This window comes from Gracilinanus agilis, unplaced genomic scaffold (assembly GCF_016433145.1).
Source record: "Gracilinanus agilis isolate LMUSP501 unplaced genomic scaffold, AgileGrace unplaced_scaffold263, whole genome shotgun sequence".
NCBI lineage: Eukaryota > Metazoa > Chordata > Mammalia > Didelphimorphia > Didelphidae > Gracilinanus > Gracilinanus agilis.
In genome coordinates this window covers 1-12,264 of record NW_025358357.1, presented here as the reverse complement: position 1 = coordinate 12,264, position 12,264 = coordinate 1, and the positions used below count along the sequence as shown (strand labels likewise).

Sequence of the window (12,264 nt, the reverse complement as noted above, 5' to 3'; positions counted from 1 at the left end):
CCTTTGGGTCAGTCAAGTCAGCCAGTGTCTAGCTACTATCATATGTCCCGGTGATATCCAGTCAGATTCCTAGGGACCACAGAGTTACTGAAAGAGTTTGGGTATCCATATATAAATTTTCATAGATGAGCAAACACATTTCTTTAGATGACTAAATTCAAGTCCAACCTTTGAGACTAGGGATGACCGTAATCAGGTTTTAATTTTAATTCTAGGACTTTAGCTCTCTTGAGATTTATCTAGTAAATTACAGAAAATGTAGACAGTGTTTACATTGATGGTGTTTCCATACCAACAAAGTCATGTTCTTGGTGTGTGAGTGCTGTAGGTTTGATAACATCCAAATTTATTTTAAAATGTCCTTCATTTCATTTATCTTCTTGTCATAGTTTATAACAGTTACAGTTATATGGAGGCTTCTTTAAACTTTTTACACATTTAAAAAGAGTCCTCACACTTGTAGAATTTGTAAAGTCTGAAAACCACAAACAGCTCATATCCATCATCTGTTTATATGGTTTGTCTCTCAAATTTCCCAAATCTATTAGTCAAGGAATTCTGTTGAGTAGGGAAATGAAGTTAGTCTATTATAACTTCTTTATGAATCCATGCTGGCTCTAGTGATTTTACCATTTAACAAACCATTTTTTTAACTTAAAAAATATTTGTAATTGTTTTCTGGCATTTTGCTATTCAGATTCTCTCCCTCCCTTCTTCTTTCCCGAAGGAGTAAATAGGCTTATTGTAGGCTGTACCAGTGCTTTCATGCAATATGTATTTCCATATTCCCCATACTGTGAGAGAAGACCATATCACACATCTAATAAAAACCTTGAAGGAAATAAAGTGAAAGATTTTACTTTTGATTTGCAATCAGACTCCAACATTTCCTTCTTTGGCTGTGGATAGCCTTTTTTTCTTAAGTTCCTTGGGGTTGTCTTAGATCTTTGTATTACTGATAATAGTTTAGTGCTTCACAGTTGATCCATCATACAGCATTTCTGTTAGTGTATGTATAGTGTTCTCCTGCTTTTGCTCATTTCACTTTGCATCAATTCTATAAGTCTTGAGGTTTTTCTGAACTTATCCTGTTCAGTCATTTCTTCTGGCAAAATAGTATTCCATTACAACCATATACCACAACTTGTTCAGCCAATCCCCAATTGATGGCCACCATACCATTTAAAAAATAATTGATTCTGGAATCTGAGTCAAAGTCACAGGACTACAGTTTGAAAAAAATCTGCTTGCTTTCTTCCTTTTGAAATTTGTACCAGTATTTATGCCTTCCTCCAGTTCTGTGGGTTCTTTTTCTTTCTTGATTTGGAGAAGATTATTGACAGAGGTTCTGTAATTACCTCTGTTTGTTCCATGCTTTGGGATGTTGTTTGGCCAGGCAAGGTCATCTGAGTTGTGCTTTCCCAATCTGAAAGTAAGTTCTTCTTTGTAGAGTGAAAAAGAGAAAGCAGTTTTACTTTCTTTCCTGTCTTATTCCATATACCCTGGTCAGCAGCAAGATAGTGTCTCTTGAGCTTTCTTCCTTTTGCTTTGGCACATCTTCAGAAGCCTCTTTGGTTGTCCTTAGTGTTCTTTACCAGGAGTTGTTCATTTTGAGCTTTTTAAAGTGCTTTTGACATTGTACTACTGCTTCACTCTTTGTATTCATTTTCAGGTTTTTGCTCTTCCATCTTTTTTACATGACTTAAAAAACAGTAGGCTGGACATTGAATTCCTTACTCCCAGTGCTTCCTCTGCTGTATTCCCAGATATCATGTTAAGGAGTGAGAGAGGACCCAGACAGATGGAGGTGACTTTGTTAGTTTCCTGTCCTGAATTTGGGCTCCCTTCCCAAGCCAGCCTTATTCTCTAAAGTACTGCCTGCTGCAGGAGGACTAGGGACCAAACCTGCCCTTATTCTACTATATTTGATTGTGTGGCAGGGAATAAGAGAGCAGGTTGGGGAGAGACTTTTCACTTTAGGGTTGCTATCCCTTCTGGGGCCTTTAATCTGGAAAAAAGGATATCTCTCATAGCAGTCACGAATCCTGCTTGTTCTGCCATGTCCCTCCATCAGTTCCACAATGAGAAAGACAAAGGAGAATGAGATCATGTCTCTTGACTTTAGTCTTTGTGTTATGTCCTACTCTTCATGATCCATGGTCCATACTGGCCATAGGTTTTTCTTGCCAAAAATACTAGAGTGGTTTGCCATTTTCTTCACCATTGGATTAAGACAATCAGTTTAAATGACTTATCCAGTGTTACAGAGTCAGAATAAGTTGGAGGTTGGATTTGAATTTGGGTCTTCCTGATTCCAGGCCCAGTTCTTTATCTACTGAGTCATCTAACTGTCTTCTTGTCTTTATTGGTCTTGTAGTCTAGTGGGAACAATAAAACAGAGGTAATAGTAAAAGGTAAACTGCCTCATATTTTGTTGGAAGTGCTAAGTTAACAGTAATAGTTTAGAGATAGAAGGGAACAGTATACACTAGGACAGTTGGGAAAGTTGGCTAGGAGGAGGTTGAGACTTGAAGTTGAAAGTTAGGCAGGGTCTGCAACATGGAGTATCTTTCCTTGCTTGGTGTTGGTAGTTGTGGTAGAATTGTCAATTGATTTTTGTGGCTATTTTCCAGAAGAAAGAGAAGATAGGATCTGCTGAATTGAACCTTCAAATTATATGATCTCATCTTTCCTTCACCAGCTTATTACTGTGAAAGGGAATTCTTGGTTCTCTTTGAGTTCACATTTGTGAAAAGGGAATCCTTTGTTCTCTTTGGCTAGTTGAAGATAACTCAAGTACCCCTACTTAGTACCTCGCTAGATTGGGAGGACAAGATTAGCTCTCCTTTGACTTTATTTTGATTGAATCAACACAAGTTTAAACTAGGTGGAGGAGCTCACGGAACACTTAATGAGTTCACACCTTACTTGATGCTAGGTGAGAAGCCAGCAAGATACTTGGAGAGCTACACTTTTTCCCCCAAACTCAAACAGCTAGAAACTTAAGAGTTCACACACTCAGAAAGGTGTAAATCCAAAGGTGACAACTCAGACAATTTGGAAACTGTGATTGGCCAGTAAAAAAAGGGGAAGGGCAGGAAACCACCTTAAAAGCCATGAAAATCCCTGCGGAGTCAGTCTGGTGAAGTTGACTCTAGGGAAGAGTGTCTCCTGGAGGTAGTCTTTGAGAGAACTTCAGTGGAGACTGTGGTTTGGATAGTGGCATCAACCTTAGATTCTGACTCCTGGACTACTACTGTTAGGTGAGTAAAAAGGGCTGTCTACTTTCCTAGTTTCTTAAGTGACTAGCTTTCATCCTGGAATCTACTGCACTCCTGGCTGAGGACTAGTAGAGGTATTTTCTCTAACTTCTCTCACATTTTGCTACCTTATTGTTTCCCACTCTATTTTGTAAATAAACTTCTGACTTGAGATATGATGACTCCTGCTACCACGCTATTTCACATAATTTAAGTCCAATGACTAAATTTAACCATTATACAGAGCAGGGTCAACACTTGAGGAGAGACCTAATAATGATGGTAGCAGGAGAATTAGATCAAAAGGAATGAGGCTCTGTGTGTCTTTTGAACAGTGCACCATTTCCAGATCTGTGTTCTTTGAGGGCTTCCTATTATTCCCTTGGGCTTGATAATTTTGCATTTACCTGAGCCTGTAAGGATAGGGAAAGAGATTCTTATGGGAGGTGAATCTGAGAGTGAAAGAGTAGTTCTAAAACTTCCAGTTCAGCAGAATATAGAGACACAAAACTGAGACCGTACTTGTGAATAAGCCCTCAAGGAGCTCATGCTGGAGATTAGGGGAAGGAAGCAGAAAAGAGACACAACATATACAGTACAAGAAAGTTTGAGTAGAGACAGACCACTAACACCCAGGCATGAATAGAGAAGGCCTTTCGAAGGAGGTTATCACTTGAGCTGAGCCTTGAAGTAAGACAAAAAAAAAAGATGCCGGAAGAGTTTGTTCTAGGCAAGGGGGGGTCATCCTGTGCAGATGCACAGAAATAATTATCAGAGTTGGAGTGTTAGGAATAGCTATTAATCTAATTTGGTTGGATTATAGAGTTGATGAAAAGGAGAAGATACTAGCATGAAACAAGGTTTATTTGCTGCATTTCCCAAGGGAGATAGGTTCCTTTTCTTGGCTCCTCAGAGATTGGGGAAGAGAGATGGATACTTCCTTCTAGACCTGTTCTTGATTTCTCAAAGTAAGCTCAATCATTCTTCCTTCAAACTAAGCAGCCTCTCCCTATTTCAGGCCTCAGAGGTGGGAGTGATGGGAGAGAAGTGGAGGCTGACTAAGCTGGTTGCTATAGAGCACAAAAATCTTTGTCCTATGTGGCTCCTTTATTTCCTAGCTCTTAAATTCTTTGTTTCAATGCTATACCCCTCAATCCTGTTCTCCCTTTACCCACTTTGCCTTTGTGTGCAGGCTCTGGGTCAAGAACAAATGGAAAGAGAAAAGGAGCTTGGTGTGGGGGTCAGAGAGGCAGGGAAAGTCCCTCTCAGCTTTGGTCCCAGGCACCCTGGCTTTAGGCCAAGCCTGGGATGTTCTTTCAGAGAAAAGAAAATGGCTAGGAAGGAAGATTTGGGGGTTTTAGTCAGAGCCTGGAACCTCCTATTGGACTTTGGCATCTTCATTTCTACTTAAAAGTATGGGGCTGTAACAGTGCTTTTGTAGGTTCCAATAACTCTGTGCTCATCTTAGACACAGTTTTGCTGGGTTTGTGTAGAGAGTTTGAGCTATCTTTTAAAAAAAAATCTCTGCCAGGAAATTGGGGTTGGGGCAGAGATTTTTGGCCTTATCTTTCCCAGAACTGAGTTTATTTCCACTTTAGTAATTTGGGATCTCAAAGCTGGGGTAAAGGTATACAGATGTATGGGGGTTTTCTCCTAGTCCTCCCTGGGTTAGTTACTCTGACTTCATGATGCTTGAAACAGCCTTTAGTTGCCTAGGATTGGGAAGCTGAGCAAAGGGTCAGCATTTGAGTAGCCTGCCTTTCTATGTCTCATCCCACCTGTCCTAGTGCTTGGAGGAGAGAAAAGAAATGGTGCTCAGGCCTTACTCTTTATTGAAATTAAGGTTTGTGAGTAAGAATGTGAGAGGGATAATAATAACACACATAGGGCTCTATTGCAATGGAATGATTCTGCCAGGGGAAGGGCATGGTATGAGAGTGGCATGAGCTGAGAGTGTATAAAAACCATCTAGGCAGGAGGCCTTGAGAATAGTTCTTAGGAGTGGAGGGAAGAGAGGAGGGAATTAAAGTCCAGATCCTAAGGATTCTGGTTTTAGGGCTTTATCAGGGTATTCTCCAGAAAGATATATTGGGTTATCACCTCTCTACCTGTCTACATGAATAGAAAACTTTTTTGTATTATATGCACTGAGGGGGTAAAAATGGAGAGAGATTGGGAGTTTGTAGAGTGGGGTTCTATATGGTTCCTTACCTGGGGGGTGGAGATGGAGTAGGGATAAGCAACAATGATACCCTTAGAGTTTGTACACCTGTATGAGGAGTGTGGAACAGCTGATCATGGCTCTTGTGTCTCCCAGGGCACAGATTCCATCAAAATGGAAAATGGGCAGAGCACAGCAGCAAAGCTGGGGCTGCCACCCCTCACACCTGAGCAGCAGGAGGCCCTCCAAAAGGTGAGCAATCCTTTCCTTCCCTTCTCTGGTCCAGAAAGGGTTCCTTGTATAACAACATAATCCTGTAGGCCCATTGTATAGGTCAGCTTTGAATTTTGATCCCTTTCCCTTACTCTTGGCCTCCTTGATGAGCTGGTGATTCAGGCTCTTACAGGCATTAGGTAGAAGTCAGACCTCAGGGGGCTTTGGATTGGTAGAGACTTGACAAGAGCTGAGATGTTAGGTCTCTTACCCAGCCAAATTGTGAAGGAGCTGGTGTTGGTCCACAAAACTGGAAGGTATGACCACTATTTCTCAAATGAGAGAGTTGAACGAGATGTCTTCTAGAGACCTTCTCCAGCTTTGGTGTCTGTACCTAGAATTATATAGCCCTGTGTTGGCAAACCTGTGGCATATGTACTGAAAGGGGGCTGCTCTCTTTCTCCTTTCCACATGTTCCTGAAGACAACACTCACATCACCCTCCCTTTACCCAGCAGCCCCATGGGAGTACTTCCTCCCTCCCCTGTCTGGGGTAAGGCAGGGGCTCATTTGCAGTGTTGAGGGGTGCAGTTTGGGCACTGGGTCTCTAAAAGGTTTGTCATCACTGCTATAGCCCCAGTTCCCTTATATTTTATCTTGTGTAGATTGTGTGGAGAACAGCTTTAAAAAAAGGAATTCTTAACCTTTTTTTGTGTTATGGACTGTCTCCTTTGGCAAAAAACCTATTCAAGAAAATCTTTTGAAATGTGTATAATAAATAGGACTCTAAGGAAAACTATTAGGCTGAAATACAGCTATTAACATATTAAAAAAAAAACCAAACCAAACTCCAAAGTTCATGGACCCTAGGTTAAAAACCCTGCTTTTAGGATATAGGCAGACCAGGATGAGATCCAACTGGGAAAAGGGGTCTCCCATTCCAGACCCTTTGGGTAACTCTTTTCACTAGTGTCACTTTCACTCCTGAGTTATTAGCTATCAGGTGCCTGAATTTTCATGCCCAAGTCTGGGGAGGGATATAAGTGCACTCACCTGGGCCCTGATCTGTTACAACTATACTATCTTGCTTCTCTGATAGGCCAAGAAGTATGCTATGGAGCAGACCATCAAGAGTGTGTTGGTGAAGCAAACCATCGCCCACCAGCAGCAGCAGCTCACCAACCACCAGGTGAGATACCGTCCTTCTTGTGCTTTACCTCCCTTCCCTACCCTTAGGATCCCAGGTCCCAGGGAGCCATGGCAGCTGGCTGGCCCCCAGGCCCCAGGCCTCTCACTGCTGTTTCTCCAGTAAATGCCAAGTGTGCTGTGAAAAGTGCCCCTACCACCCAGATTGGGAAGGGAAGCTGCTGCTGCCTCCTCCTCTTCCTCTTCCTCCTGTCCCCTTCCTTCTGGTTCCTGAGTAGTTTTACAAACTGGCTTAGCCCCGATTCCAGGGGCTCCAGAGACCCCTGAGCCTCCCCAGGGATTGATTCATCTCCACTTTCCCCAGTCCAATGGACTTTCTCTTCCCTGGTATTTTCTCCTTTTGACCCTCCTTTCTCCTTGTTCTCCTTTTCTTTTTCCCATTGGCTCTGCCCTGTGTTGTTTGAGCCCATAGAACCCTTGTTCTTTTCTGTCACTCAGGGCTCCCACTTGCCTCCTTTCTCTGTCCCCATCTGCTGCCATCCCATCGTCTAGTGGCTCTCATTGTCCACAAGCCTTGGGCTGAAAGGCCCCGTAATCTAGCTGTGCCCCTCAGCCTGCCTGCACCCCGCTCCCCCTCCCCCAGGGTAGGGTTGTCTGGGCTTGGCCTCTCCCCAAAGGTTTTCCTTCTCCCTGGGATGGGAACTTCCAGTTTGGATTGTGGGGCCAAGACACATGCCTAGGAGAGGCAGATCTGCTCTGCTCTGCGGTGACCATAGCGGGAGAATGCTCAGCTCCAACAGACTGAACTCTGTCTTTACTGTCTTTCAGATGGCAGCAGTGACAATGGGCTTTGGAGATCCTCTCTCACCTTTGCAATCGGTCAATAGAAATACTCACTTCTTCTGGGGCANAAGGCCTTTCCTCTCCTCTGCTATGGCCAAGATCTTATCTGTCTGTCGATCTCCTTCGCCCCACAGCTGCTGGAAGGAAGCCCACCGCTCTCACTTTGTGAGGCTCTTACCCATAGAGAAAACCCACTAGAGTAGGGGTTAGGATGCCAACTCCTGTCTCTTCCTCACCAAAGGAATCTCCCAAACGTCTTACTACTGTTGATGCAGGCAGTTGCTCCATATTCATTCTGGGTCATTAAAGGGTGAGGTGAGGAGCTGGCCTATTGGGATTGCTTTTGCCCTCCCTGCTCCCCCCAGCAAGGACTGATTCTACTTCATGGGGCCTGTGCAGGTATGGGTTTTGGCATCTATGTGGTTTATTCTGTGGAGGTGGAATCCAAACCCCTTGGCCAGCCCCCTCCTACACCCCACCCCCTGGATGCCATAGCCATACAGTCTTTGGACAGGACAAAGCATAGCTAAGAGAAAGCTATTTGGGCTCTCTTACCTTGTTCCCTCTGTCCTCTCTTGTGGACCTTCCCAAGAGGACCTGATACTAGAGGTGTGTTGGCTAGTGCCAGGACCAGCTCCAGGTTTCTGCTTTGAGCTCTCCTTAGCACCTTCCCAGCCCCTGTTCCTGGGTGCTGCTGTTTTTGTTTTTTTTAATTAAGAATATGCTCCATGGTTCCATGATTTGTGTCCTTTTCCTCTCCCCCAAATCTCCCCCACCCATAGCCGACACACAATTCTACTAGGTTTTACATGTATCATTGATCAATAACTATTTCCACATTATTGATAGTTGCACTAAGGTGATTGTTTAGCATCTACATCCCCAATGATATCCCCATCAATCCATATGTTCAAGCAGTTGTTTTTCTCATGTTTCTACTCCCACAATTCTTCCTCTGAATGTGGATAGGTGCTGGTCTGTCTTAAGCCCGGTGGGTATACTGAGCCTGGATGAGGAGGGGAGAGCCAAGAGAGTTGGGCCTATAGTTTGTTGAATTTAGAGCTCAGCCTTTAGTACCCCAAGTTCTGGATTAGGCCCTTGGGGCTCTGGATTCTCCCTTTTTATCCCTAGGCTGGAATTGTGCGGCTTTCAGAGGCAGCCTCCCAAGGTGGGAGTGCTGCATAGAGGGGATCTCCCAGCCTGAGGCTAATGGGGCTCTCTCCACCAGGCCTGGAGTCTAGGGCTCCTGGGACTGCTCTACACATAGAATTCAAACCCCTCCAGATCATCTGACTCCTGGCTATGGCCCCAGCATTGGCTGCCTGTTGCCTATGTTCTGGGCAATCAGGCCTGACCTTGGGGCAGGGAGGGAGGAGTAAAGGGGAAGAGGGTTTGGGCCAAGGGGGAGGGAGGAGGGAGAGCCAGGTTGGGTTGGGGCTTTTGTTGAATTCTCCCTACCCTGAATAGCCTGGTTTCCTTTAGGCCTGGCTTCATTTCCTTGAGCCAGACACGGGGCAGTCCTGTTGTACTGAATTCCTCATAAATGTGGGCAGGAAATAGGGAATGGGGGGAAAGGTATGGACATTCCACGCCTGGCCACCTGAGGCAGCCATTGCCCATCTGACTGGTCAGCATCAATTGTGTGACTGGGAGCTGGCCTTTGTGGGAAGTAGCAGGGGGGGATGGGATTGGGGGCCTGCCTGCCCGCCTGCCAGCCTGCTGCCACCTTGCCCTGCATAACCTGGCCAGAGCCTGCCCCTGCTGCTGTGTGTGTGTGCAGGGTGAGCTGTCTCCCACAGCTCTGAGAAAGGGCGTTGGGTTGGGGATTGGAGAGAAATTTTATTTGGCTCCCTCCCTCTTCTCCCATGCTCATGGGTCAGTGGTTCTTTCTCTTTCTCTCTCCTCTAGATGGCAGCTCAGAGGCAGAGGGCACTGGCAATCATGTGTCGGGTGTATGTGGGCTCCATCTACTATGAGTTGGGAGAAGACACCATCCGCCAGGCCTTCGCCCCCTTCGGTCCTATCAAGAGCATAGACATGTCCTGGGACTCAGTCACCAGGAAACACAAGGTGGGCCTGAGCCTCCTCCAGTTACCTTCCCTTCTTTCTCAGTCCTGGGTGGGTTAAGAAGGAGGCTTTGCCTCTGGGGGTTGCTAAGTATAAGCAGGTCCAGGGCTCCCCATCCCCTGTAACCTGACTTTTCCCCTGCATTAGGGTTTTGCCTTTGTGGAATATGAGATTCCAGAAGCAGCCCAGCTGGCCTTGGAGCAGATGAACTGTGTGCTGCTAGGAGGAAGGAATATTAAGGTGAGGAGCTTCGGGGAAGTGTTCTGCCCCTTAGAATGGGGTAATCAGGACCAGGAGGTAGGTGAAGAAGGGAGGCTCACAGGAGCAGAGACCAGAACAAAACCAAAAGCTCACTGCTTAATATTTATTGGGAGTGGAGGGTTGAAGGGAATGGACAGGGTGAATGCTTCACTGGAAAGGGCTAATGACAGACACCCCTTCTTTGCTGGTATTGGGATCCCATTCTGGATTTATGTGGCCATGACCCTTGGTCTTTCATACTGACATGAAATCTCATGAGGATTTACTATTACAACCAAAGCTTTATTTCTATGAAATGTCTTGGGAGCATTTTTAAAGGCCATTAAGTGCAGGCATGTGAAGCAGACTGTTCCTCGATTCACAGGGGAACCAGGTTAGGAGATACCTAAAGAATGGCAGGGCAGAGTGCCTTGGACCTAGGCTTGACCTAGCTGCCACTTGGATAGTCCTTACCCCCTTGGCTGCTCTGAGAGATTTAACCATGGGGTCTCTGAGGACAAAGACCTGCCTTTCCTGAATCATAGTTCCAGCCTGGTTGGTGGTCAGGAAATGCATTAGTTAGTGTGGCCTGCTTGACCTGTCTGTACTTTTGAGTGGTCTGCCTAACTTGCCCATTTATGCCACCCACTCTCAGGCGGGTAGGCCCAGTAACATCGGACAGGCCCAGCCCATCATTGACCAGCTGGCTGAAGAAGCCAGAGCCTTTAACCGCATCTACGTGGCCTCAGTGCACCAGGACCTATCAGATGAAGACATCAAGACTGTGTTTGAGGCATTTGGCACCATCAAATCATGTTCTTTGGCCCGGGACCCAACCACAGGGAACCACAAGGGCTATGGCTTCATAGGTGAGCCCAGGGAAGAGTAAGGGAGGGGAGAAGGGCCATCAACAAGGCTCTGACTCAAGGGAAATCTGGAGGAAGGGGCCATGGATGAACTTCCACATCTCTTAACTCTTTTCTCTATCCTTGCAGAATATGAAAAGGCCCAATCATCCCAGGATGCTGTGTCATCCATGAATCTCTTTGACCTGGGGGGCCAGTACCTTCGAGTAGGCAAGGCAGTCACACCACCTATGCCCCTGCTTACACCTGCCACTCCTGGGGGTCTCCCACCTGCAGCTGCTGTGGCAGCTGCTGCTGCCACAGCCAAGATCACTGCCCAGGTGAGAGCCATGTCAGCAGAGTTAAAACAGGGAGAGGAGGAGAGTTGGGTTGTACATGTGCATGTATATATTTTTGTAAATCTCTCATTATCGAGGCCAAGGAATGGCTTTGAAGTTGGGGAAAGGAAGTGAGGTTTGCTGCTGGTCTGGGGCTAGAGAAGAAACGTGGGGTGGTTGGTTGGTCATCAGTTGTGGAAAATCTTGGCTTGAGTTTTTGCTGTTGTATTGTAGGAAGCAGCGGCTGGTACAGCTGTACTGGGCACTCTGGCCACACCTGGGCTAGTGTCACCAGCACTGACTCTGGCCCAGCCCCTAGGAGCTCTGCCACAAGCTGTCATGGCAGCCCAGGCCCCTGGAGTCATCACAGGTAAGCAGTGCAGCCACCCATGCCAGTCTGTTGCAAGATACCCCCTTGTCCTTGTCCTTTCTAAACTTGAATGAACTCTTTCTCTACCCAGCTTTGTTGTTTTTCATAGATTTTTCCTCTATCATTATTCCTGTCCAATGTCACCACTGTTTCCCCTGTTAGGACTTGAGCAAATAGCTATGGGAGATAATGTGGGGTGGCTGGGTGATGAAGGAAGTGGGGAGAAGATTACTTCAGCTGATAATCCATAGTTAATGTTGTTGTGTGACAGGTGTGACTCCTGCAAGACCTCCCATCCCTGTCACCATTCCTTCTGTGGGGGTGGTGAACCCCATTCTGGCTAGCCCTCTGACACTAGGCCTCTTGGAGCCTAAGAAGGAGAATGAAGAGGAGGAACTGTTCCCTGAATCAGAGCGGCCAGAGATGCTGAGTGAGCAGGAGCACATGAGCATTTCAGGCAGTAGTGCCCGCCACATGGTCATGCAGAAGCTGCTGCGGAAACAGGAGGTATATGGAACCCCCAGAGCTCATCCTTGCCTACTCGCCTATCCCATTCCATTCCCATCATTCTGGTTGTATGTGTCTCCCAAATCTACGTCCTTCTACCCTAGGGTAGCTCTCCATCTCCAAGGATCCTTGCCCTGATTTTGAATAACTCCAGACATATCAATTCCTAGGAACTTCCTAGTGTGATATCTTTGGGTTCCATTTACTATTCCTTTGAACTCCCCTTAACTCTATGGGAGAAGGGATGGAAAGGAGGGTATAGGGCAAAAGTTGTG

The 12,264-nt window shown here is 46.0% G+C and overlaps 1 protein-coding gene across 1 annotated transcript; it reads left to right on the top strand.

The window, feature by feature from the left end:
• Window positions 1–5,574: 5,574 nt before the first annotated feature.
• On the top strand, window positions 5,575–11,989 carry LOC123254605 (poly(U)-binding-splicing factor PUF60-like; the record flags this gene model as incomplete). The annotated part of the gene is made up of 9 exons (XM_044683589.1): window positions 5,575–5,673; window positions 6,733–6,822; window positions 7,608–7,658; window positions 9,531–9,692; window positions 9,837–9,929; window positions 10,585–10,798; window positions 10,925–11,115; window positions 11,347–11,482; window positions 11,754–11,989. Coding segments are annotated over exons 1-9 (1,251 nt in total), but the record flags the coding sequence as incomplete, so codon positions are not given.
• Between the last annotated feature and the right edge of the window lie 275 nt (window positions 11,990–12,264).